The sequence below is a fragment of the Myxocyprinus asiaticus genome, chromosome 1, assembly GCF_019703515.2.
Source record: "Myxocyprinus asiaticus isolate MX2 ecotype Aquarium Trade chromosome 1, UBuf_Myxa_2, whole genome shotgun sequence".
NCBI classification, from domain to species: domain Eukaryota; kingdom Metazoa; phylum Chordata; class Actinopteri; order Cypriniformes; family Catostomidae; genus Myxocyprinus; species Myxocyprinus asiaticus.
The window spans coordinates 50,142,955-50,170,836 of NC_059344.1; the positions used below are offsets into that span (position 1 = coordinate 50,142,955).

The window sequence follows — 27,882 nt, forward strand, 5'->3', positions numbered from 1 at the left end:
CGACATAACAGGCCATAAGCTGGAAATCGAGCGAGCTCACAGGGTCCCGGCTCGGAGATCGGCTGAGACAGACAGGCCTCGATCAATTCTGGCCAAATTTCTGAGATCATCCGATAAAGATCTCGTGTTGCGTGAGGCAAGGAGTAAAGGAAGGCTTTCTTGGAAGAACCACAGCATTTTCTTGTTCCCAGACTTTGCAAATTCGACAAGAGAGAAAAGTGATCGATTCAAGGAATGCAAGAAACTCTTACATCAACAGAAGATCGCTTTTGCATTGATGTTTCTGGCCAAACTGAGAATAGATACTAAGGATGGCCGCAAAGTATTTACATGCCCACAACAAGTGATGTCTTTCATAAAATCATTGGAATGAGTAAGTTATTTTCATGATTTTCATGTTGCTTCCGAGTGAGCTTGACTCGCTGTGCATTCACTTGACTGTTCGAGGAAACTGGGAGCCTTTTTTTTTTGTTTCTTCTTGTGATGTTCCACCTAGAGGCTGGAGTCTGTTTTGTGGAATAACACTCCTTCAGGGCAGTTGTGGATGAATCTGCTCGTTCTTTGTACTTGTGCCTCCTATTGGATGGAGTTTGTTTTGTGGAATATTTTTTTGCAGGACATTGGAAGGATTAGGTCATCTGCTGCACTTATGAAACAGCCGGCTGCCCGAGGAAACTGAAAATTTTGTATTTATTTATTTACTTATATACATTTTCGTGTGTTGGTTCCGCTAGAGGCTGGAGCTTGTTTTGGGGAGGAATACACCTTCAGGACAGTATGTGGATGAATCTACATGTTCTTTTTGTTTATTCTGCCTGTTGGCTGGAGTTTGTTTTATAGATTTTATTCTGTTATGTAATTCTGTCTCACAAAATTTGTATAGAAGCATCAACAGCAAAGTTTTCGTGGGGGCTCTCGTAGGCGTACATGGACTTTTTGAGTTTAGAGGGATGGACGCTGGTTGGCACTGTCATGCATGGGGTTAATGCACACATTTTTCTTTTTTCTGTTTGTTTGGTTCTGGGGAAGTTCAGGGTTTGGTTGTTGCACTAATGTTGGAAATTGGTCTTTATAATCTTGTTTTTGACACGCAATCTATTTTCTCTAATATGTCAAATGTTAATATGAGTGGATTATCTCTCTCCACATGGAATGTGAATGGGTTGGGGCACCCCATAAAAAGAAGGAAAGTTATTTCTCTTCTTAAATATAAGAAATATGACATAGTGTTTCTTCAAGAAATGCATCTTTCCCCATAGGAAGCTGAAAAAGTTGGTAAGATATGGGATGGACATGTTTTCTTTAGTGCTGGCTCAAGTAAGAGCAGGGGAGTCATTACATTGATAAGTAATCATCTACAATTCAAATGTCTCAAACTGATTAAAGATAAATTAGGAAGAGGTATTATCATTTTAGCAGAAATTCAGGGGCAAAGGTTGATTTTGGCTAATATTTATGCACCTTATGTTGATGATCAGGGTTTTTTTTATAGATCTTGATATAATATTGGGAGGAGACTTTAATCTTTTGATGGACTCATTCCTTGATCATAGTGAAGCAAAAGTGTGTAAGCCCCCTAGAGCAACATTGATGCTTCACAGGATGTGTAAAATTCTTTGTCTTACAGATATTTGGAGACTTTTGAACCCATCTGGTAGGGACTATACATTTTTTTCATCAGTCCATAAGATCTATTCTAGAATAGATTTTTATATATATATATATTTAAGTCCCTCATTTCATCTGTTGTGGATTGCTCAATTGGAAACATTTTAGTCTCAGATCACGCACTGGTGAGTTTAGAGGTGTTGCCACATACGGAGAAATATAGATCATATAGTTGGTGCTTTAATGTATCCCTTTTGCAAAATCTTGAATTCCAACAAATGTTAAAGGCTGAAATCAATGTGTATATGGAGACCAACTGGTCCTCAGTATCCTCTGTGGGCGTGGACAGTCATACTTTGAGTCGGGTGACAAAGCAGGGAAGCTTTTGGCTAGATATATAAAGCAAATCTTCTGGTGGTGAAATTTTTACCTCGGCCATTGATATTAGTAATGCTTTTAAAGAATTCTATCTTGATCTTTATAGTTCCACGTCTTCGTCTGCTGATGAAGATATTAGAAACTTTGTGGAACCATTAGAACTCCCTAAACTGACAACTGAGCAAAACAATTCTCTTGATTCTGAGATATTTGGAGGAGGTTGGCAAGGTAATTAAGGCCTTGCCTACAGGCTAAGCTCTGGTGCCAGATGGCTTTGCCACTGAATTTTTCAGATCTTATGCTACAGAATTGGCTTCACTTTTGCTAGAAGTTTATACGGAATCATTAAAGAATGGAAAGCTTCCGCCAACCATGACACAAGCCTGGATCAGTCTGATACTTAAAAAGGACAAAGATCCAAGCGAGTGTAAAAGTTACCGTCCAATTTCCCTGATCCAGCTAGATGTTAAAGTATTGTTTAAAATTCTGGCTAACTGACTGCGTAAAGTTATGACATCTTTTATACATATAGATCAGGTGGGGTTTATTCGGGGCTGCAGCTCTTCTGATAACATGTTTTATGATCAACAAATCCTGGTGTGATCAGAGGAACGTACATTCTATCAAGTCTTTCTGCTCTCCTGATCTGGAATTTCTTATGCTTCTGTGTCGACCATTCTGGCTACCGAGGGAATTCACAGCGGTCATTATCACTGCTGTGTACATCCCCCCACAAGCCGACACAGACCGGGCAGTCAAGGAACTGAGGCCGCGTTCATTGTGACCGGGGACTTTAATAAAGCCAGTTTAAAATCAGTTGCACCAAAATATCACCAGCACATTAGTTTCAACACACGAGGGGACCGGGTTTTGGACCATTGCTACTCTCCGTTCCGGGATGGCTACAAATCCCTCCCCTGCCCACCATTTGGCAAATCGGACCACTTTTCCATTCTGCTTCTGCCCACTTACAGGCAGAAATTGAAACAGGAAGCACCCACCCTCAGAACGATCCAGTGCTGGTCGGACCAATCAGATTCTACGCTACAAGACTGTTTTGATCACACGGACTGGGAGATGTTCCGGTCCGCCTCTGATGACGACATCGAGCTTTACGCTGATAGCGTAATGTGTTTCATCAGAACGTGCATAGAGGACGTCGTTCCGACCAGAACTGTACGAATCTATCCGAATCAGAAACCTTGGATCAATAGCGATGTTCGTGCGGCACTTAATGTGCGGACCTCCGCTTTTAATTCCGGGAACGTGGAGGAGCATAAACAAGCCAGTTATGCCCTCCGAAAGAACCGCAAAACGCCAGTACAGGAGTAAGATTGAAGGACAGTTTAACACCACCAACTCTAGAAGCATGTGGCAGGGAATTAACATCATCACAGACTTTAAAGGGAATAAAAACTCCGCCATGAACACCGCTGCCTCTCTACCGGATGAGCTAAATACTTTTTATGCTCGTTTTGAGGGAAATAACACTGCCCTCGTGGAGAGAGCTCTCGCGGCCGAAGCTACAGAGGTTAGTTCACTCTCCGTCTCTGTAGCGGATGTAACACGATCCTTCCGACAGGTGAATATCCACAAAGCCGCTGGCCCAGACAGCATTCCGGGCCATGTCATCAGAGCGTGCGCGAACCAGCTGGCTGGTGTTTTTACGGACATTTTCAACATTTCCCTCTCTTTGTCTGTAGTCCCCACATGCTTTAAAACATCCACCATTGTGCCTGTTCCAAAACAATCAAAAATAACTTGTTTAAATGACTGGCATCCTGTTGCTCTGACCCCCATCATCAGCAAATGTTTTGAGAGACTAATCAGAGATTACATCTGCTCTGTATTGCCACTCTCTCTTGACCCGCTGCAGTTTGCTTACTGCAACAACCGCTCCACTGATGATGCCATTGCATCTACAATACACACTGCTCTCTCCCACCTGGAAAAAAAGAACACTTATGTGAGAATGCTGTTTGTAGACTACAGCTCAGCATTCAACACCATAGTGCCCTCCAAGCTAGATGAGAAACTCCGGGCTCTGGGCTTAAACAGCTCGCTGTGCAGCTGGATCCTGGACTTCCTGTCAAGCAGACGCCAGTTGGTTAGAATAGGCAGCAACAACTCCTCATCACTGACCCTCAACACTGGAGCCCCGCAGGGCTGTGTTCTCAGCCCACTACTGTGTTCCTTGTACACACATGACTGTGTGGCAACACATGGCTCCAATGCCATCATTAAGTTTGCTGATGACACGACGGTGGTAGGTCTGATCACTGACAATGATGAAACAGCCTACAGAGAGGAGGTACACTGGTGTCAGGAGAACAACCTCTCCCTCAACATCAGTAAGACAAAGGAGCTTGTGGTGGACTTCAGAAGAAAAGACAGAGAATACAGTCCCATCACCATCAATGGAGCACCAGTGGAGAGAGTCAGCAGTTTCAAGTTCCTGGGTGTCCACATCACTGAGGAACTCACATGGTCCATCCACACTGAAGTCGTTGTGAAGAAGGCTCATCAGCGCCTCTTCTTCCTGAGACGGCTGAGGAAGTTTGGAATGAACCGCCACATCCTCACACGGTTCTACACCTGCACTGTGGAGAGCATCCTGACTGGCTGTATCTCCGCCTGGTACGGCAATAGCACCGCCCACAACCGCAAAGCACTGCAAAGGGTGGTGCGAACTGCCAGACACATCATCGGAGGTGAGCTTCCCTCCCTCCAGGAAATATATACAAGGCGGTGTGTGAAAAAAGCTCGGAGGATCATCAGAGACTCCAGCCACCGAGCCATGGGCTGTTCTCACTGCTACCATCAGGTAGGCGGTATCGCAGCATCAGGACCCGCACCAGCCGACTCCATGATAGCTTCTTCCCCCAAGCAATCAGACTTTTGAACTCTTGATCTCCCATGATCAAAATACATCAACACTGCACTTTATTAACCTTACTCTTATATCTCACACTGGACTGTCATAAATTATATTATTATTATTATATTATGTTCTCTCTTAACAACTGACTATCAACCGACAGCTTGACTGTCAATACAGTACAATACTGTACATTCTATATATATATATATACTTTTTTATATATTTTTATTTTTTATTTTTATTGAATAATGTGTATCTATATAGTGCGTATTGTATACTGTACAGTGTATGTTGTTATTTGTATACTGTTGAGTGTAATTATGCGTATAACAGATGTTTAAATTGTGCTGTGTTAATTTGATGTTATTGTAAATTGGTATATGTCTCATCACTGTCACGACTGCTATGTTGATCGGAACTGCACCCAAGAATTTCACACACCATTGCGCTTGTGTATATGGCTGTGTGACATTAAAGTGATTTGATTTGATTTGACATTAGGCATTTCATCAATATCATGTGGTCAGTGGCGAATGATCAGACTCCGGTCACTGCCATCTCACTTGTTGCCGAAAAGGCGTTTGATATGGTAGAATGGGATTATCTCTTTAAGTTTTTGGAAATATACGGGTTCAGGGATACTTTTATTGGATGGATAAATTACTTTATAAACACTCGGTAGCAGTGGTACAAACAAATGGATTAATTTCAGATTATTTTAATCTGGATAGGGGCAACCGGCAGGGTTGCCCTCTTTCCCCAGTATTGTTCTATCTTGCCCTGGAACCATTAGCAGCCACGATAAGAAGGGAAGATGATTTTCCATGGGTGGTGGCAGGAGGTGTGGCACATAAGCTTTTGCTTTACGCAGTTTTGATTTGGTTAGTTAATTTTGACCCCTTAATAAAAAGGTTTTCAAGCGATGTGGGCAGGTGGGCTTCATTACATTTATCTATGATTGGGAAGGTTAATGTTATTAAAATGAATTGTATTCCAAAATTTAACTGCCTGTTACAATCTCTCCCAGTAGATGTCCCCCTCTCTTATTTCAAGCAATTTGATAGCATAGCAAAGTCCTTCGTTTGGAATGGTAAGCGTCCCAGATTACATTTCAATAAGTTACATAGGCCGATTGACAAAGGTGGGCTAGGCCTACCCAAGAATTTGTTTTATTATTATGCATTCGGTCTCAGACATTTGGCTCATTTGTCTCTTCCACCTGAGAGAGCCACTCCCTAGTTTTGTATTGAACAGGAAGTTTTTGCCATTGCAAAGCCTTTCAGTCAAACTAACCAGAGAAGTTAAGTTATCTTGCATTTGCACTCGGTGTGGACAAAAGTGTCCAGAGTGTTTAATTTGGACATTTAAATGTGGGCAATTGTGAGGGTTAAATATTGATTCTGTTTGTATATGTTTTGCTTTTCATTGTTTAATAGATGAATCAATAAAAACATTTTTTATCTAAATTTTCTATTTAAATTTTATTTTGATCATTGGAAAGCCATTGTAAACTATTTCAGAGGATAAAAAATCGCTATGAAATCAATAGGCAGTCTCCGCAGTCTGCACATGTGACGTGATAGGTCTAAATAAGACATGTACTGTAATACAGTATAACGTTATATTAGCCTAATAGCATAATTGTATTAGCAATAGAAAGATGACACATTCTTATTAAACAGATTATTTAAGAAGACATGTGAGTAATGTGACCACGCAGTTTAAAAATTAAATAAATATCACGTAATAATTAAAATATGGTTATCATAGGCGATTAGAGCGAGTGTGTGCAATGAGAGATTCCCTCTCTCTTTTCCTCCTCCTCTTCTTCCTTCCTCCAATGGCTGGTTCGAATCTGCTCACCTATAGTCTTTTTACAATGCAGTAACAAATTGCATGATGCATAATGTTGCCTAATTTCTTTAATTAAATTCTGTAATAGTTAGGTAATTAATTTTGGTTCCTCGTAAATGTTACAAACAACATCCATGTTTGTCAGTATTTCCACCTTATTTTCATTTTGAGAAGACAAACACCTGGACATACAGGCCAAAGTGATCGGCACCTTTGGACTGGACAGCTCCCGTCATGAAGCACTTAAGTTAAACTTTATAACGAGCCACATACGTGCTTGTTTGGGAAACAGGCATTGCTCTATCGTAAAATAATGAGCGAGATTAGTGTTATTTGAAGTACATGATTGGATTAAACTATCCAGTCACAATCCCCTATCAATAGATGTCCAGTTAGTGAACTGATTGAAGAGTCAGTTTGAAAGAGCACACAGATGAAATTGCGGCTGGAAAAATTTCAAGGAATTGTGCATGTACATTTAATGAGGATCTTCAAAAAGAGTTTAAATTCCTAAAAAAAAAAAATGTTACAGACAGAGCCTAGTAAAGTGAGGTGTGAGATTTGTGGAGCTCGCTTTTCCATTGCTCTACCGACATCGCGCAGCATGCTCATACAAAAAAGCATGTGGATGCTGCTAAAACTAAGTGTGCCACACCAAGTCATAGCGATTTTTTTTTTTTTTGTGAAGCAAACTTCCGAATCTGACAAGGTGCACGCAAGTAAAGGACTTCTTGCTTATCATTTTGTTGTGCGCGGCCATAGCTTTGCACATTCATGACCTGAGAAAAATCTTGCAGGCTGGAGGAATCATTCATACTGTCTGACATTAAAAATCAGTTTGATGCCCTGGTTGAAGCTGGTGACATGCGAGCGGATTATTTCTTTTCTGCAGTGAGAAACTTTTATTAAGCATCGGTGATTACCTCCAAAATTGGAGTCGCTCATTGGAGAACACAGAAAAACTTGAGTTGGCCCAACTCAGAGACACCTAGAGTGGAAAAACATTCAGAGCAGCCTCAAACACTTCTACTCCAGAATCCCTGTCGTTGGGATCTGTTTCCCCCCAGCGGATCTGTATGGGGGAAACAGTACCTGACGGTAACGTTCTCCGTTGTCAGAATGCATACCCCCATGCATAAGCCTAAGCCTAACCCTTCCCTACCCTGCTGTACCCAACCTACCCTAACCCTAACCTACAATACCCTGCCTAAAATAACCATAACCCCATACCCTATCGGGGCTAGGGGCTATCTACCAGTAGCTTTGGGCTTCAGCAGTCAACACTCGATTGCATTGCATCACCTATTGGTGAGAACGAATAGCACCAGGTTGAGATTGTGCATCGGTACTCTGCTGCTTTTCCTGCAGTTCCCAGATGTGGAAGGTTGAATTTCCAACCGAATTTGGACCACTGAATTTGAGGAAGCAAATTTTGTTAAGCGAAATAGAACAGGCTGAATTTTACCGTTGAAAAATCTAGATGGTATTTTCAAATGAACTGAATATTTTGGAAATTATCTTTGGAAGGTGAATATTTATTGTTGAATTTTTAATAATGAAATTAGTTGTGAAATGTTTCCAAAAGAAATGTACAATGTTTCCAAATGAAATTCAATGCTTAAAAATACAACCATGTTAAATTTCAGCCTTCCAAAATGCAAGCAAATTCAACGCATTTAAATGCAACACTGATAAGCCAATGCATTTATTTATTTATTTGATTAGAGCAATTCAACATGCTTTTATGCTTCAAAGACTTTAGTCATGAATTTACTTCCATAGTAGTGCTAGTCTGTTAGAGCTAGCAAAGAAGATTTTAACCTTTTTTTTTTCTTTTTTTTTAATCATTGTCTTTTGAATTGAACATTATGAAAAGTTAATACCAATTTTGTCTTGCACATTAACTTCATCACTCGTTCATTCTCCCTATATCATTTGTCCATCTAGAATTCTTTTTTTCCTACCACTCCAAACAATTCTGTTTTCCTAGCATGCCTGTCTTGTTTCATATTTGTTTTAACCCAACTGCAGTATGTTTCCACTCCTCTAAATGCACACTACACATCATAATAAAGACCTTTTCTATAATAGAAAGGAATGTATCCTTTTGGTACTTTCAATGTGAGGAACACTGCTTAATCTTACTAATAAGCATGGCAACACTACAAATTATGGAATGTATTTTCCTCAACTTTTGAATGGCAGTTCACAGATTTCTTATGTTATAGTACCTGTAGTTTCTTCATTATTTCTAAATGTTAATATATTTGTATTATCATGTTTGAAGTGGAATCTCTGAGCTGCCAATCAGTTTGCTTGTTTTTGAGTGGCCTGTGATGGTGCTGGAATCACCTGCTCCAATTTTCTGTGTGCCTTTGTTTCCTTTGGATGGGACACTCGACCCAAAGAACTCTTAATTCTTATTGAGAGAACAAGGACTAGCTAGATTCACATGCAAGCCTTTGAAATGTTCTGATAGATCTATCAAATAAAGCTGTGGCAGCAATAATATTCATGCATTTGTAATAGTATATAATGGAAAATGAGCCCTTTAGTCCTTCTTACTGTCACTTTTCTTTCTCTCATTTTCTGTCCCTTCATCATCTAGCTTTTCTGTGTTTGTTCACTGCAAAAAAAAAAAAAAAAAAAAACATTTTCCAGTAGAAATATCGAAAAACCCTTTAAACAAGGAAAATTTACTTACTTCATAAGCAAAAAAAAAAAGAAAAAAAGATATTAAGGCTTTGTTCACACTGCAGGAAAAATCCGATTTTTCTAAATTCTGATTTTTTAGACTGACAGTTCAAACTGCAGGTAATATGTGGACAGATTGGATTTTTTGCTGGTCAGACTGCAATCGCTTTTGCTAGCACATCTGCATTAGTTGTCACTACTAACTTGTGTATGTTCACCATGTGTTGGTGTTTATCTATGGATGTTTGTCATGAGAGCATCCAAATATTAACACATTCACAGAAAATGGCTTAAAAAACGGGAGAGGTGGCATATGCAATGGTTATTGCTGCCAGGATTTACAACTGTCCCAGACGTCCAATATTTTTTCCCATACAGGTCAGACGCCGATTGTCCTGTATTTTATCAGGTAGTGAACGTCCTGTATTGAAGGCTTTGTGTTCCTTTATCAAAGCATGAAAGTGTCGGATAGCGAGACTTTGAAAAGGACCCCCGTCCTGTATTGAAGCGCTCAAAATGCTCAAGCGTCCCGTATTCACGTGAGACATTCAACCTCATCGCGCTGTGGTGGTCACTGTAACATATACAGTACAAGACATATGGGTGCGTTCCATTCAGAAGAGATCATCTGTTCCCCTCATAGACTTTACCTTCCACTGTCGGAGTGCTGAAAGGTTAAACAGTCATTCTGAACTCACTTTTAAGTCATTTCTTTTTATTGAAAATTCTTGTAATGATACTACATCATGGCCATCATTATTGTTTTCCCTTCGAAATGTCCTGTGAAGGTATCATTTTTGCCATTTAGAATGCAGTAGCCTACATGTCTTCTCATCGCAACACCTGATGAAGCAACCCGTTGCGCACAACGAATGATGAAAAAACACATGAAATCTGATCTGACCGGATCTGATCTGATCTGATCTGATTTTAATTGGATTCCAAACCACCTACAAATATCGTTTGGATCAGGCTTGTAAAAATCTTTTTGTTTTTCTCCTGTTCAGACTACAAAAACGGATTTGAGTCAGACTGGCCAAAAATATCTGATATTTTCTGTCTGTTTGAACATAGCCTAAGTCATCAGAGGTATTAGATATTAATTAAGTTTAATGACAAACTGTTTTTAACTTAAAGAAATAGTTCACTCAAAAATGAAAATTCTCTCATTTACTCACCCTCTTGCCATCCCAGATGTGCATGACTTTCTTCTGCAACACAAATGAAGATTTTTATGAGAATATTTCAGTTCTGTAGGTTCATACAATGCAAGTCAACAGGGTCCAAAACTTTAAAGCTTAAAAATCGTACAAAGGCAGCATACATATAATCCATACAACTCCAGTGGTTTCATTCATTTATGATAAGTGTGGGTGAGAAACAGATCAATATTTAAATCACCGCTTTCAAACAGCCTTTGAAGTTCTCTTCTCTCCCAAGAGTTGTTGTTGTTCTGTTTTTGGCAATTCACATTCATATCACCACCTACTTGGCTGGGAGGAAATTTTATAGTTAAAAAGGACTTAAATATTGATCTGTTTCTCACTCACACCTATCATATCTCTTCAGAAGACATGGAGTCATATAGATTACTTTTATGCTGCCTGTATGTGTTTTATTGAGCTTCAAAGTTCTGGACCCTGTTGACTTGTATTGTATGGACCTACAGAGCTGAAATATTCTTCTAAAAATATTTGTTTGAGATCATCAGAAGGAAGTAAGTCATACACATCTGGGATGACATGAGGGTGAGTAAATTATGAGAAAATTTTCATTTTGGGGTGAATTATTCCTTTAATTGAAACAACATTTTAAGAGGTTTATGCTCAAAACAAGAAAAGATTATTTGCCAATAGGATAAGAAAAATAAACTTCAAGATATATTCTCTGGAAACAAGTCTCAGGCCTATTATCTTAAACAAATTTGATTCTTAAGTAAATGTATCTTGTATGGCTACTTTTCCTGTAAAATAAGAGAAAAATACTGAGTTTTTTTGTTTGTTTTTTTCAGTCTTCCTTTTGCTTCTTGTTCTCTATTTTTACTATCCTTCTGCCTTCACATGAGTTCCTCAAAACTTTAAGTCATCTTTCTTTCCTTTTGTCACTCTTACGTTTGCATTTACAGATTTGCTGTATCTCTTTCATTTTGCTTATTCCTGCACTTTCCGTTTTTTTCATGTACTTTTTCTTTACCTAATCATATCTCTTTATCTCATTTGATCTCTCTTTCATAAAATTATGGGCTCTAATGTGTCAAATATCTGTGTTGTGGATCTCAGGGGGATGTTGGTCTACCGGGACTCAGGGGCAGTCCGGCCGTTCAGTTTAACGCACCAGCAATAAGCACTATCAACAAAGGAGAGAAGGTAACACACTGGGGAGCGGTGATGCCAACCCAGGGAGGGGCACTGCCAGGGTGAGAAGGATTGATGATGGGGGAAGCATGAGAGGGCACTGAACCACTTAAGCACTCGAAGGAGAATGGTCTGGAACTTTCTGATGTTTTACCAAAAGGGGTTAATATTTGTAACCTCTCCAGTTATAGCAGTGCACATCCTGGAGAGCCTTACAATGTTGTTTAAGGGGAGAGTTGAGGGGTGGTTGTGAGCGTGCTAAGTTATAAAATCAGTGTATGGGGAAAAATAGAGACACATCCTGAGTGAAGTGTGTGGTTCATTACCAAATCTACTTCATTCTACCTGTCCATTCATCTCCTCCTCACCTTGATCTCCCCACTGCTCCAGCAGTGGTCACAGTCTTCTTAACGTTCTTCTACAAAATCCAAAAAAACTTCTCACCACATGCCACCTCTTCAGCTTGCCCCGCCGCTACCGTCTCCAAACAGCCTCCCCATCCCACCTCATCGTGTCCCATATAAAAAAAAATCTCTCTTCCTTGGTTACCGTATCCAGGGAGATGTGGGCCCGCCCGGTGACCCAGGCCGCCCACTGGTCAATGGAATGGTGGAGCTTGTTGGCTTTCCAAAGGGAGACAAAGGAACTCAGGTTTGTGAGGAAAATGCAGCTTTGAGGATCTAGACCTTGGATGCTGTCTATCTAGTCAACAACGTCCTCCTCAAATTTGATCTTTTCTACAGTTACTATGTGTCCCCCTTTCTCCACACCGTACCTCACATTTGTTATCCAGGAGGGTGATGTCAACCTCATCCTTGCTGTTAACCCATACTTCACCTTGTGGTGAATGTTGTGGGTGATGTCCTTGAATGTCTTTATATTTGATGGTGATTTCACTCACACAAGAGAAATGCTTTTGATTCTGGGATGCTTTGTAAAGACTATTTTGTTCATATAAAGAATACATTTTGTTTATAATTACAGTGGTCCCAAAAAAGACACTTGCGCCACACTTAATGTCTGAATGCCATTGCATTAGATAACAAAATATAAAACCAAATGGCATTTATTTTAAATAGAGATCATACTGCTAGCACACTTCTCAAGCAAAACGTTTTACAAAAAACAAGTTTGTTTGGTTTTAAATAATAAATTTACAGTTTTAAAATGAAGACAAAATGTATTTGGTCACTTTCTGGTTGTCACTTATTAGATCATGTTCATAGTTAATGTGATGAACTACACCTGTGGTATCTCTGCTTGGACACCTGTGTGAACTTGAGGGTTAACTGACTTCATACATCCATTAACATTGAGGCCAGTTGGTCAAAAGTAATTCCTTGCAGATGCCACATGGTTTGATATTTTGTTTCTAATGCAATGAAATTCATATATTGCATTATGGTGTGGTCAAGTACTTTTTGGGACCACTGTATACTTCTTACCTTGTATAATATCTTTAACATAGTTGTTTAAAAAATATTATTATTATTATTATTATTATTATTATTTTATTTTTTTTAACCCAAAGTCTATGAATAAATATTGTGTAGTATTTCTTAACTATGGCAGTCTCAGAATTGTTTATGTGCCATTCACAGCCAATCTGCTCTCGCTGACTTGTCTGCCTTCACAGATACATACACTTTTCCATATTTTCTATTTTAAAATGTTTTATGCCATTCTCTTAATGAAATCCTAAACTCCTTTATTCTTAACTCTGTATAAACCACATTTTGCAATTTAAATATCTGCAAAGACCTGCTGGTTAGGAGAAGTGGAAAAGCTACAAACTTGATCCCCAGCTCAGTTACATTATATGACTGAAATCTTATGTTTTTGAAAAATGACAGGGTGACATTATGGATTTTTAGACCTTTTCTACTCTCTTTCAATCACTCTCTTCCCCAGGGGGATAAAGGCTATGCAGGTAATCCAGGCCTCCCCGGGAGTCCAGGACCAATAGTGAGTGACCAAAGATGGCTTTTCTCCCCACGTAAAAGGATAGTTCACCCAAAAATGAAAATTCTCTCATCATTTACTCACCCTCATGATATCCCAGGTGTGTATGACTTTCTTTCATCTGCTGAACTCCAATGAAGATTTTTAGAAGAATTTCTCAGCTCTGTAGGTCCACACAATGCAAGTGAATGGGTGCCAACATTTTGAAGCTCCAGAAAATCACACGAGTCAGCATAAAAGTAATCCATAAAACTCCAGTGATTTAATCCATATCTTCAGAAGCGATATGATAGGTGTGGGTGAGTAACAGATCACTTTTACATTCTTCTTGTATTTTTGGTGATTCACATTCTTCATGCATACCACCCCCTACTGAAATGGGGGCACCATTCACCTACAGAGCTTAAGTATTCTTCTAAAAATCACAATTTGTATAGAAATTCATACACATCTGGAATGGCACATGGGTGAGTAAATGATGAAAGAATTTTCATTTTGGGGGGAACTATCCCTTTAATATTTGCTATGTATTTTAATCTCAAACTGCTATAAACTTTTCTTCTTATGCTGTGCACATGTAGGGTTTTACAGGTGAGACTGGTGAAAAAGGAATCCTGGGCTTGCCAGGCTTGAGGGTAGGTCCTGTTCCAGCCACATGACCAAAGAGTTTTTTTATGACTATTAATTTGTTTCAAGTTTAAAGTTTATTGTCATATGTACATGTACTGTGTACAAGGTACAATGAAATTCTTGCTTGAATGTTTCTCCACAGACTATAGACAATACAGGATGCAATAGATAGTACTACTAAGTACAAAATATACATATATGCAAAGATAACAATAAACAACCAAAATAATTACCAAACAATAAAGTAGCAGTGCAAGTGATGAGTTTGGAGAGATCAATGCAAAGTCAAGTTGCAAAAGTGACAGTGTAGAGTCCAGTATCGTTATTGATATTGCACATTAGTGTGTGTTGAACATTCTGAAAGCATTGGGGTAAAAGCTATCCCTGAATCTAGTGGTGCAGGTTCGAATAGTCCTGAGCCGCTTACCAGAGGGCAGAAAAGAGAAAAGTGCCCACGCAGGGTGACTGTGGTCTTCCATGATGCACTTTGCCTTTCTGTGGCAGCGTGTGGTGTAGATATCCTGTACTGCTGGTAGCTGTGTGCCAATTATTTTCTGGGCTGTTTTAACCACCCTCTGTAGGGCTTTCTTGTCCTGTATGGAGCAGCTGCCACACCCAGATGTAATACACCCTGTGAGGACGGACTCCACAGCACACCTGTAAAAAGTGGTGAGGACTGTAGTGGACATCCTGCCTTTCTTCAGATGCCTGAGGAAATGAAGGCGTTGGTGGGCCTTTTTGATGATAGATGCTGTGTGCTCAGTCCATGTGAGTTTAGCAGTGAGGATGACCCCTAGGAATCTGAAGCTGTTGACCCTCTCTACAATGTCCCCTCCAATGTAGATGGGTGCATGAACCGTATTCTGTTTCCTGTAGTTGATCTCCAGCTCCTTAGTTTTACTGACATTGAGAGACAAGTTGTTGTCCTGGCACCACAATGCCAGGAGCCTCACCTCCTCTCTGTAGGCCGTTTTGTCATTGTTGGTGATTCAGACCCACAATGGTGGTATTGTCAGCAAATTATATGATAGTGTTTGAGCTGTGACTGGCCACACTCATGCGTGAACAAGGAATACAGCACCAGGCTCAGGATGCTTTCCTGTGGGGTGCCAGTGTTGAGGATAATTGGGGAGGAGGTGTTTCTGACACGCTGAGGTCTGTTGATGAGGAAATCCAGGATCCAATTCAGTCCCAGATCTAGTAGTTTGTGGATCAGCTTGGTTGGGATGACAGAATTAAATGGCAAACTATAATCCACAAATAATAACATTGCATAACAGTTTTTTATTGTCCAGGTGAGCCAGAGTGGTATGAAGTGTGTGTGATATGGCCTCCTCAGTGAATCTGTTGTGGAGGTAGGCAAACTGCAGTGGGTCCAAAGTGTCTGAGATGGTGTTCTTAAAGTGTTCCAGAACCAGCCTCTCAAAGCATTTAATTGCAATGGGGGATAGTGCCACTGGGCGATTAGTGCCACTTTGTTTTTCTTTGGAACAGGGAGAATGGTAGTGTTTTTGAAGCAGGCTGGTACAGTTGAGCTTTTTAAGGAAGTGTTAAATATGTCCGTAAAGACAGCAGCCAGTTGCTCACTGCATGTATTTAAAATACATCCTGAAATTCCGTCCGGACCAGCAGCTTTGCGAATGTTGACTCGATTCAGTTTTTTTTCACATCGTCACAGAGACGGTAAAACTTGTCATGCAGCGCTGCGGGAGCTCGCACTGGAAGGTCTTTGTTTGCAAGCTCGAAACGGGTGTAAAGCGTGTTCAGTTCATCAGAGTGAGACACACCAGCAGCTGTCTGTGGTTTATAATCCGTTAAAGTTTGGATTCCCTGTCACATCCAACACGCATCTTGAGTGCAGTTCAACTGTCATTCCACTTTCCTGCTGTATTCCCGTTTCACGCTTGTGATGGTTTCCTGAATGTCATACTTACATTTCTTGTACGCATCCATGTCTCCGGACTGAAACGTGCAGGTGCATGCGCGGATCTTATTTCAGATTTCGGGGGTAGTCCATGTTTTCTGGTTAGGAAATGAGCGTACTGTTTTTTGGGTATGCAGTCACTTACACAGTACTGAATGAAGTCCATGACCACTGTGGCATACTCGTCCATATCAGAAGATGAGTTTCTGAACAGTCCACTGAGTCAAAGCAGTCATGAAGCTTTTCCTCCGCTTCTGGTGTCTAACACTGCACTGTACGCATCACAGGCTCCTCTTGCTTGAGTTTCTGTTTGAAGACTGGGAGCAGAAGAATCTAGGCGTGATCTGACCGTCCGAGATGTGGACGTGGTAGGGAAGTGTACGCTCCTTTATTTGAGGTGTAGCAGTGGTCAAGGGTGTTTGGGCCTCTGGTGGGGCAGGAGACATCCTGGTGGTATTTTGGGTAGATATTCCTGAAGTTGGCTTGGTTAAAGACCCCCGAGATAATGAACAGTCCATCGGGGTGCTTGTTCTCGTATTTAGTGACGATGTGGTACAGTTCGTTCAAAGTGCTGTGTGTGTTCCCTTGGGGTGGGATGTAAACTGCGGCCATAAGCACAGCCGAGAACTCCGTGGGCTGGTAGAACAGTCGGCATTTGATCAGAAGGTATTCAAGTCCGGAGTGCAGTTCTGTAAAATTACTTCCACATTCGTACACCATGTGTTGTTTATAAGAAAGCATACGCCGCCTCTTTTTTTTCCTTATGAATCAGTCCAATCTGTGCTGTAGATTGAGAAGCCCTTGGGCTGGACCACGTGGTCTGGCGTGATGGCGGTGGGCCACGTCTCCGTAAAGCAGAAAGTACAGCAATTCCATAGATCTCTTTGGAATATAAGTCGTCCCCTGAGATCGGCCAGTTTGTTGTCCAGAGACTGAACGTTGGACAGGAAAATGCTGGGCATCAGAGGTCATTGTCCACAGCGTTTCATTCTCACCTGTACACTGGCCCTGCGGCCCTGTTTCCGAGCTCGCATATTCTGGGTGGTCCCAAGTGAGTCGCCTCGGCCATGTTGTTCGTGGGAGAGTGAAGGTAGCAAGTCCAGCTCTCTGACGCCAAAGATTGCATCTAGTCGTACTGTTTCACCTGTTTTCAGAAGTGTTTGGCGGTCATAAGTGATAAGAGAGTAAACTGGCTGGAAGAATAGCGACCCAAACAAGATAGTATATACAAAACTAACAAGTCTGCGAAGAGCGGCAATCAACATGTCACCATGCCTCGGCACCATCTTTAGATGTAAAATTTCTTTATTTCTTTATGTTAGATGATAAAGTATGCAGTAAATGTTTCTTGTATATATTATTATCAAATGTAAAACCTTTTGTTTGTTTTGGCTCCACCTGATTTTTAATGTAATGTTAAATATTGCAGGGTCCACCTGGTCTGAACGGACCTCCCGGGGCTCCTGGCAGAAAAGTAAGATGTGAAACACTTTGCACTACTAAAATATGTCCTATGCCCAATGCAATATCAGTCCTACGTCATTATTGGATATCAACCTACAATCTCCTTCTACTTCATCTCTAGGGCTTCACTGGAAGTCTGGGGTTTCTGGGCCAACCAGGCTTTCCTGGACCAAAAGTAAGCATGCAAAACAAGAAAAACAGAAATGTGTGAAAAGCACATGTTGCACAACAGGGTTAAATCGAGCATTGTGTATGTGTTTTAGGGTGAAAGAGGAGAACCAGGTCCCCCTGGACCATACTTTCCTTCAACAGATGACATTCCAGGTATCAGGAATCACCCATTTTTTGTCCCCAAAGTATAAAATAAACCCACATACACTCAGACACATGCTAATACACAGTCATGAATGTTTATTCCATTTGTATACAGGTCCTCAAGGTGATCCTGGTCTTGCTGGTTATCCAGGGCTAAGCGGAGATCCTGGTCCTCCAGGACTTCCTGGTCTGCCTGGTCCACCAGGAGTGTCTTCTTTTGTCACAGGTTCTAGTGCTATACCTCTACATTTTCATGTTTTTATTCACTGATGTGATGTAACAATATGATATATACTGTCTTTGATATATGTTCAGGTCGTCCAGGCAGTGCTGGGTTCCCAGGTAGTCGTGGACCCAAAGGCCAGAAGGGAAGCCCAGGTCGGGATTCCTATGGCCCTGAAGGTCTTGCCGGTAGTCCAGGCCTTCCTGGACCCCCAGGTCCACCTGGACCACCGGGCAAAACATGTAAGTTTTTTTCAAATGATGTTGATTTCCAAGTAAAAACACGTGGTGTCATAAATATATTTCAAATAGGATGTACCATGTAAGATGAAAGAGTCACGTAAGCTTTAGGTTGTTATTATGTCATTATTTCTTGGCAAATCTTGTATGCATTCACAGTTTTGAATTAATGAGAAGGTTTTTGCCATTAGAATATATTTATTTTATTTTACTTAAAGAAATATAGATTTGATCTGTACCTTTTTCTTTGGGTGGCCAAAACATCAGCATTAATCAAACTGTTAATGGATTCTCCCCTACAGTATTTTAATATAAAGAAAAATGTCTTCTCCGACGACCACCCTTTGCGATATTAAAGTGTTACTTATCATATTACAACCACCATGGAGAGTCTGAAGCTGTAAAACACAATCTTTGTCACAGTAGCTGATTGTTGCTTCTCATTTTGCCTCTTCTAGTATCTATAAATCCATTCTCTGTGGCATTACCAGGACCTCCAGGTCAGAGAGGGCCACCTGGCGACAGAGGCTATAAAGGGTTTAAAGGTAAGGAATTCCCCCTTTCCCAGTTGTAATTCTGCAATGAAAAGCATTAGGTTTCATTTTAGAAAAGGATGTAAAATGGCAATCACACTCTTAGACTTTTTCCCTTCTTAACCCTGTGTCATTACAGGAGAAGATGGCGACTGCAATTGTTTGGGTGGAACAACGACTGGTGCACGGGGACTTCCAGGGCCTGCAGGGCCTTCGGGTTTCATAGGACCCGGTGGTGCGAAGGGAGAAATGGGTGACCCAGGCTTCCCAGGATCCCGTGGACCACAGGGTCCAGATGTAAGTGATTGATCATTGAATCATTAGCTTGGTTGAGATGTGGTAATGGCTTTTTACAAGCTTTTTCTGTGTTTACTAAATGACATTAATGTGGAGTGCGGCAACCACGTGGTGAAAGATCTTAGATGGTGGTGCAGTCTAAACCTAAAGTTCACTGTAAAGGCCACTGTTTCTTTGCCAGGTTGGGGAGTTGGTTAAAATGCACTTAATACACGGTGGTCTCTAGAGAAGGTCACATCTGATGCATTGACGGGTAACATCAAAAAGTCACATAGAATTATAATCGAGTCTTGCTTTCTTTTAGGGCCGTGCGGGTGAGAGGGGCTTTTTTGGGCGTAAAGGAGAGAAAGGTAATCCCTTCTTCCCCCAAGGCAGAGGACAAAAAGGTGACATGGGTCAGCAGGGTCCTCTTGGGCCACTTGGATCAAGCGGCAACCCTGGAAGAGATGGATCTCCTGGCTTCCCTGGACCACCAGGCCCACCTGTGAGTGGATAGGCTGATGGCATGACAAACTGTCCCATAGGTTCCAGAGTAACAACATGTTAAAAATCATGCCTCCTAACAACATTAAATGCTTATAAAATGATTACATATAGTAAATCAGTCAGATACATTACTTTTTTCAGTACGTTAGTTTACATCTTTAAAACTCTAAGTTCAGTCTTTCTCTACAGGGAGATCCAGGTTTTGGGGTTACTGGAGATAAAGGTTTTCCTGGTATCCCAGGGTTCAAAGGTCGTCCCGGTGCTGTTGGAGATCCTGGTATTGGCTATCCTGGCATCGCTGGGTTCAAAGGGGCACAAGGTGATCCCGGATTCAACGGTCTTCCTGGATCACCTGGACCTCCAGGGCCTTCAGGTAAGTAGGTAGTGTGTAAACTTGACATAGGCTGAAAGAATAATTAGAAAGTCAGTAATACTTCATAGCAGCTAGTACTACACAGATTTAATGCTTAATTATCATACCATTATATTTACATATGCTAATATAATGTACAAGTTATGCGATGACTGGTTTTATTCTTAACAGTTTTGTTACATTACGTTTTGCCAAAAGATTTGTTTTTTTCCTGAGCAAACCCTGTACTGCATAACTGTGCAGATCAGCTAGGTTTAAGGTGCTACAGTTTAGGGTCTTTTAGGGTCTGAAGACTAAAGTTATATTGAGAGTGTTAAAAACTGCCTGTTCAGACTGTTAAATGCATCAGAAATCTCAGCTTGACAAGCTCTGTTTCATTATTATTCTGAAGATCGTCTCAAATTCTCAACACAAAATTGCAGCAGCAATTTTCTTTTCAATTAGTGAGTGTGAATGGGTTTGCAGATGAATCTTTTACATTTTGCCTGTGCTAACAGAACTTTTGATCTCTTTGAAAGCCATTCCATTCAGAGAGAAATTGAGCAGGTTAAACAATCAATTATTTTATAACATAGTCTTAACATCTGTGTCTGAATTAACATACTGTATCCTTTCAATTCCCTGCATGCTCTCCATTTCTCTCTCAGCAGTGGAATGGCTTTGACATGGCCATGCACATATTCCTCTTTTTTTTTGTCTTCTTCTTGTTTTTTGTTTTTACACTATTTTAACTAAATGAGCTGGATTATTTGAAGGAGCTTTTTAAATTCTGCACTAAAAGTACAATCATGCTTATGCATTTGATCTATTAATGATGCTACCCGAATGAACCGATTCATGGACCGATTGATTGACAGCTTCTCTTGCAATCTCTCTTGCCCTTGCATGTTGTCTGACTAGGTGACAGCTGTTTGCAGGTGGGGCTTAATGATGCCTCTTTGGAAGAGGGAGGTGAGATGAGAAGCCCTGAGTATAGCCAAATAAAAACAATCAGGGACATGTTTTTCAGTGGCCTGACTGTACCTGATAGTTTAACCACCAGCCTGACCGTTCTTATAACTTCCCTATAGCTTGAGATGTCTAATTCAGTTAGTCTCATGCCATTCTGAAAAACTGTTAGTTGCCATATAACAGCTCTCTTTTGCCAGTCATCTAACAATCTTTGTGCATGTGATTAGCCCTACTATGCCTGCTAAGCTGGAGGGAGGGTGCGGTTATCTTATGTTCTGTATTTGGTACGATAATTGACAATTAGTTTTTGGTAGGTCCCCACATCAGCCTTTATTAGATATTGTTTGCAGAGTAGATGATACACTTTTAATAAAAATCTGTATTTTAGTTTTAAAATTTAAATGAATTTTTCATTTTAAATCGTTCTGTGGTGTGACAAATGAAGTAAAATTAAAAGTGGCCTCTCAGTTAATAGAAGGTCCTAAAAGCTGCATACATAATAATTTCAAATAAATTAGCTAAATGCTGTTTAAAACATACAGTAGTATGTCACACTGTAGGATGTCAACTTTCCCAAATTATTTCATTTCAACTACCCAAGACTACACTATCAGGCTTGAATTAAAAAGGAACTCATATTGTAAGTTGTCATACATTTATACATGTTTTTCATTCCCATTGCCATACAGTACAATCCAGAACAGTATAATGCTGGATTACATTATAATTTCATAATTACAATATATTTTCTCCTGTCTACTTTCTCATTCACCAGTATTCTCTTATTTTAGGGTAATAGACAGATGCTCAGATTTTTTTCAACAAACAATTAGCAAACGTTTCCAGATTTAAAACTTGCTTTGTAAATGGAGGCGATAAATTAGATTTATCAGTCATAATCACTACCGTTCCATTTAGTTTTGCGCAGTTCAAACTTTTATGAGTTCAGAGAGAAGAGGAGTTAGGTGTAGGGCTTGTGTGGGAATAGGCCATCGTTTTGTATTTTGCTGACAACGATGTTGTCATCAATAGGAACGCCACTGCCGTGCAGGATTCCTGGGGAACCTGGGGATCCAGGATTCGGTGGTCTTCCTGGGGTGCCAGGTAATTGAATACTAAAGCATATATATATGGAATGCCCAGATGCTGCATTAGCAACTGTTGCTAATTCCTGCGAAATATCAGAGTAGACCCGCCATATTGGAAAGGTCAAGATTCTCCTATAAACACATGCAAGTGAATTGACAGATCCAGCCTGCAACAAGCAACATGTCTTTGTCAGTATTGTCACCTGTAAAGGTTATCTCCTTATTCCTGCTAGTTCTTAAACGTGTAGGCTGCACACTATTGCGCAGTTTTTGTCTGTGTAATGATAGTAGGTTGGCTAGTGATTATTTCTGATGAGTTCAACCCAAAATGTTGACCTTTCCAAGATGGCAGTTTTGTTGACGTATATACATCAGCCGAAATCTTGGTCTTCTATGTCTGACTAAAAGTACAGAAAAGTTACCGATTAAACTAATTCATAAGTAGAAAATGTGTTACAAAGTATTTGAAGTGTTTTAATTTGTTTTAACAAGTTTGTCTAATGTGTATAAACTGCATGTATGTGTGTTTGTGTCTGTTTTTATTTATGTAAATATCAGGAACACAGGGTCAGCCTGGTTCCCCAGGAGTGAGTGGACGTCCAGGTTTTGATGGGCCAAAGGGTGAGAGAGGAGAACCAGGCACTGGAGGTCTGCCAGGACCTCAGGGTAAGAATACACACCTAAAACCTAAATGGGAACTCCCCTCAAACCATAAATCTTAGATATCCTTTTTTGTTTGTGCATTTTTAATAGCCACATTTTCATATTGTATTATATCTGACAGATTTATGTTTGTTTTGGAAAGTTTGTAGAATGTTCACACCTTTTACAGGTTTCTCTGGACCCAGAGGAGATCCAGGTTTACCAGGAGTAACAAAAGCTGGCTTACAAGGGTCTCCAGGAAGAGACGGTTTGCCAGGTGTGCCTGGAGCAAAGGGAGAACCTGGTGTGGTGCTTGGGGCCACCCCTGGAGCTCCAGGTCTTCCAGGAAGACCAGGAGAGCCAGGGAACAAGGGTCAACCTGGGACACCTGGTTTACCCGGGACCCCTGGTAGGTTTGAAGAGAAGCTGAACTATTATCTTCAGCATAACCAGTTAAGCGTAGTTAGCACTAATGTATTCCTCTTCAGGTATTGATGGACGCAATGGTTTCCCTGGTGCAAAGGGTGAGCGAGGTGTGAACGGAATACCTGGTCCCCAGGGTCCCATTGGTCCACCGGGCGAATTGTCTCCTGGGGGTATCTCTGGACTCAGAGGGCCAGATGGAGCTAAAGGATTTCCTGGGCCTTCAGGTAATCATCATTTCTCGTTCTTATAAAACCTCAATTTTAGTACTTCATCTAACAATATATGTGTGTGTTTTATTTTCTCAATGAGAGCTATTCATAGATCCTTTTACTAGGGCAAATTCTACAGCAAGCTCCACAACACGTGAATTTGTCACTAGGACCAAAGCTGAAGTGTGTAATTTATAGCATCACCAAACAGAATTGCAAAAAAATCCCTGTTTTCAAATGGATTCCAGAAAACTCCTCCTGCCTTCCATTGGTTGTACAAACAGATAGTCCCGCCCCAAACTCACACCATTGGTCGAGCCAGTGTTGCTGTGTTGGTCTGGATGGGCCGCTCAAACAAACAGAAAATGTTTTGATTGCACCACAGAGCTACAGTGGTGCTATTTTAGGTGAAATCGACCTACAGATGGCTTACTTGACATTGCACATTAAACTGGGATATGAAAAAAGTATTTAAAGAGGTTGTGGCACGAGAAGATAAAATTTTCCTTGATCTTTTGACATAGGAGGTTATTGTACTATAAAAACATACTGTAAGTTTCAGAACTCAAAACTTCCTCATTGCAGAAAGAGCATTTGTTGAAACCAAGCTGCCAACATGAGCTGTTCTCTACTTCTTCCACATTGTGATGTCACACTGTATTAGACATTTGCATCTGACCGCCTCCACAACAACACATCGTCTACTTTACCTTGTCACTTCTGTAGCCTGCCCAGTAGCGGTGAGCAGTGAGATGGCAAGGAGAGAGCAGGTCAGTCAAGAGCAGGGAGCCAATCATAACAGTGTGCGTTTACTGTCAAGTCTTAAAGAAGAAGCAGCACCAAAACCGAGCATTTCTGACAAAGGGTCAGATTGAGGGTGTAAAAAGATCTTGTTTTACAAATATATGACTGACTTTCATGCCAAAAACTTTACTAATGTATAAGTGAACCTCAAGGAACATAAAAAAATAATAATAAAAAGGCATGTCATTACCCCTTTAACATCGAAATAATTACACACATCTGCTTTACTTAACCAAAAGCAATGGGTTTTGCCAATTCTGCCAAACTTTTTAGACTTTTACCATGTTTGCATCTCTTCTATAATGTCCTGTATACTCCATTATTTCACTGGGTGATACACAAGGTAGTTTTGGCTAAAACATTTCATGTAAGTTCTTGTGTGAACTAGATTTGAGTGGACAGTATGTTCTTATTTCCTAACTAATTTGTAATAATGGCTAAAATGTTTCACTGTTGGCTCTTTCTTTTATCATCAGTTTTATCTCAGTCTTCGTCAGCCTGTGTTTACTGATCTTCCTCACAAACATATCTGTTTTCCTTATTCATTCCTTTATGGACATCCTCCCCTCCTCTTTTTTCATCACCATCATTTCCACCCTCCCATCCTTCCATTTGTGGTACGACCTTCCTCTATTTTCGGTGTTGGGTCACCACAATAGGCTGCCAAGGTGAGAAATATTGTCCTCCCCCATGCCCTGCATTTAGTGTTTAAAGTTTCTCTAACACACAGTCCACACCTTCGCTATGCTGTGTCTTAATGCACTTGTATGTATTCAGTCCTCCTAATTAAATTAATTAAAAAAGTATTTTGAAGGGATAGTTCACTCAAAAATGATCATCATTCACTTTCACTATCCATGCTGATCCAAACTTTTCTTCCATGGAACAGAAAGGGAGATGTTAGACAGAATGTCAGCCTCACTCGCCATTTACATTCATTATTTTTTCCATGGTGACTGAGGCTATCATTCTGCCTAAAATCTCCTTTTGTATTCCACAGAAGAAAGTGAGTCATGCAGGTTTGGGTCAGCATCATTTTATTTATTTAATTTTAGGTGAACTATCCCTCTAAGGTGACCAACATGGACCATTAGGCCTCTATAACAAACCAAGAAATCTATTTATATAAAAGATGCAGGCTCTAACAGCCAATTGTTTATTAGATCAGAAAATTGCTCACTTGTTCCATTGACCATCTCTTAGTACTTAATCCATGATTTTTCATTATTAGAGTTGGATAAATTGTATTCCTCCATCTTTTTATGTGTTTGTGTACCAAGGAGCAGCTATCGCATTCTATGCTCACACTTACAAGATGGGCGGAAACATGTGTGCTTAAGTGCTACTAATCCTCAAATTCACAGAATTTGAGCAGCATCTTCTAACAATGTGGACTCAGAAATTATGTTTACAATACACTGCTATAACCCTGATATGCTTGTGTGCCTTAAACCACAAACCCACCACCTTTAGTTATTCATGAAAGTAATATTCCAACTGCCTGTACATTCAGTGTAGAATTAGTCCATACTTTGAGTTTTTACTTACAGTATATTAGCCAAATTATGCACAACAAATATCAATAAATGTTTGCTTTTGTCATCAACATTTATTGCATTTGTATTAATACCTTACTTTACAGCCTTGCATCCATTAGCATTTGCTTGTTTTTCAGTAGTAACAGTACATATTACCTGAAATATACTGTCTTTAAAGTATTGCCTAACTCGGTAGATACAACATCTTAATGCATTAAGTTAGATGTTCTCTCAAGGTCAAATCCTCATGTTGTGTTTTAATAGATTTTTTAACTCCCCAGGTTTCCCTGGGTTGAAGGGTGTGAGAGGAGATCCAGGGCCTCCTGGGTCTGGTGGGATAAAAGGTGCCACTGGTTTTCCTGGTGTCCCAGGGACACAGGGATTTAGGGGACTTCCTGGTCCCCCTGGTGCTGGAGCACGTCCAGGCACACCTGGACGACCAGGAATAAAGGGTATGAGCCTGCAGAAAGATCTTTAAATGTGTGTGGTGTAATTTATTCTGTTGCTGAAGATTTGAGGAGTATTTTTTTTTTATTTTTTATTCATTGTCATCCTGACGAGTTTCTAAATCTAGGTATTCTAAATTTGTATTGCTGTGTTTTATTATCAAACATCAGACAAGCATAACAGATAGCCTTTCATTTGATCCTATTGAAATTATTGATAATATACCATACTGTCACTTCTACCATATTATTACTGCCATCAGTGCCATCATGTGTCTTCCATAATCCCTTTATTAATCTTCTCTGTCTGTGTTTTAGGGGAGAGGGGATCTCCAGGGTTGTTAGGATTCCCTGGATTGCCTGGTTCTCCTGGAATTCCAGGTAACCCAGGTGTCAAAGGTTCGCCTGGTTTAATTGCACAGGATGCGTTACCTGGGAGAGATGGAGCAAAAGGACTAAAAGGTGTGCAGCATTCCTTATATTGCCATCTCTTAATGGGCTTGTTTTATTGAGACAATAGAGAACTGTCTGAATAAATAATTTAATACTCCAGAAAGATGCTACAGTAGCTTCTTGTAATTATATTTTAATAAAGAATGCAATGTAATCGAATAAAAACTGTTTTAATTCATGTATGTTTGTGTATTCTAGGGGATCGTGGCTCTACAGGTCCACCGGGACCCTCTCCTACAGTGGTTCCATCTAAGCTGCAGGAAAAGGGTGAACCAGGTGTCCCAGGAAGCAGTGGATTGCCTGGTTTTCCAGGGCCAAGAGGTACAAAAAGTAGCCAGACCATCCATCCACACTAAAACAAACCTGTTAAACCTCAATTCCTTTTCGTTAGATTTTCAATAGGATGAATCAGGATCATTGAGATGTTCATTGACATTTTAAAGCAGCATTCCACCAGCCGACTTGAAACATCTCGATTTTGGTTAATCATATTACACCTACCATTTTTGCTGAAATCTCACCCTCTTTTGTTGGATGTCACTCTGACTGATTAAGGATAAAAGAGGGATGATAGACTAAATGACTGCCTCTGATGCTTCTCTGCGATTTCCTGTCATGCGAATCTCATTGAAATAAGAACAGGAGTTTCATGCCAACATGCAGTCAAATAGACTGAATTATGTACTTCAAAAAAAAAAAAAAAAAAAGCGAATAAATAAAGGCTGTTCTGCCTCTGCTTTCTTGTTTTATTCGTCATTTCAATGTAGGAGAACCCCTGAAAACGCTTGGTTACACATTCACCATGAATAACCATCAGCATTTGCGAAATGTGTCTATGCATTTGCTGAGTTTGCATCAGAACTGAGCAGTGCAAAGTTCTTTCCAGTGAGAAGAAGCTCCTTGATCACTGCAGAGCCCATGGGAGTCCACCCCACAGAAAGCCAGCGATAACATCAAACATGTCGGATGTTGTGGTGGGTCAGCAGGGAGTTGAGCCACTGAGGCTGTTAACACCCACCCACTGAGAGACGCGGCCACATGAACTAACACCCTCTGGTTTTCGGATGACTACGTAAATGAAGCTTGCGGCTGAAAATTGTTAAAAAAAAA

At 40.4% G+C, this 27,882-nt stretch overlaps 1 protein-coding gene across 2 annotated transcripts in view; it reads left to right on the forward strand.

Moving 5' to 3' along the window:
- Positions 1-27,882, forward strand: part of LOC127448170 (collagen alpha-6(IV) chain-like) — a 133,841-nt gene that overhangs the window by 87,380 nt on the left and 18,579 nt on the right. Inside the window, exons 12-31 of one of the 2 annotated variants that reach the window (XM_051710510.1) lie at positions 11,695-11,781; positions 13,681-13,734; positions 14,313-14,366; positions 17,715-17,759; positions 17,871-17,924; positions 18,013-18,073; positions 18,180-18,290; positions 18,380-18,529; positions 18,985-19,071; positions 19,199-19,356; positions 19,661-19,840; positions 20,032-20,215; positions 21,116-21,166; positions 22,199-22,270; positions 22,813-22,920; positions 23,087-23,305; positions 23,385-23,546; positions 26,155-26,325; positions 26,638-26,781; positions 26,971-27,093. In XM_051710510.1, the coding sequence (XP_051566470.1) occupies positions 11,695-11,781; positions 13,681-13,734; positions 14,313-14,366; positions 17,715-17,759; positions 17,871-17,924; positions 18,013-18,073; positions 18,180-18,290; positions 18,380-18,529; positions 18,985-19,071; positions 19,199-19,356; positions 19,661-19,840; positions 20,032-20,215; positions 21,116-21,166; positions 22,199-22,270; positions 22,813-22,920; positions 23,087-23,305; positions 23,385-23,546; positions 26,155-26,325; positions 26,638-26,781; positions 26,971-27,093 (2,275 nt within the window). The remainder of the gene's footprint in view (positions 1-11,694; positions 11,782-13,680; positions 13,735-14,312; positions 14,367-17,714; positions 17,760-17,870; positions 17,925-18,012; positions 18,074-18,179; positions 18,291-18,379; positions 18,530-18,984; positions 19,072-19,198; positions 19,357-19,660; positions 19,841-20,031; positions 20,216-21,115; positions 21,167-22,198; positions 22,271-22,812; positions 22,921-23,086; positions 23,306-23,384; positions 23,547-26,154; positions 26,326-26,637; positions 26,782-26,970; positions 27,094-27,882) is intronic. The other variant, XM_051710520.1, reaches the window with a different exon arrangement.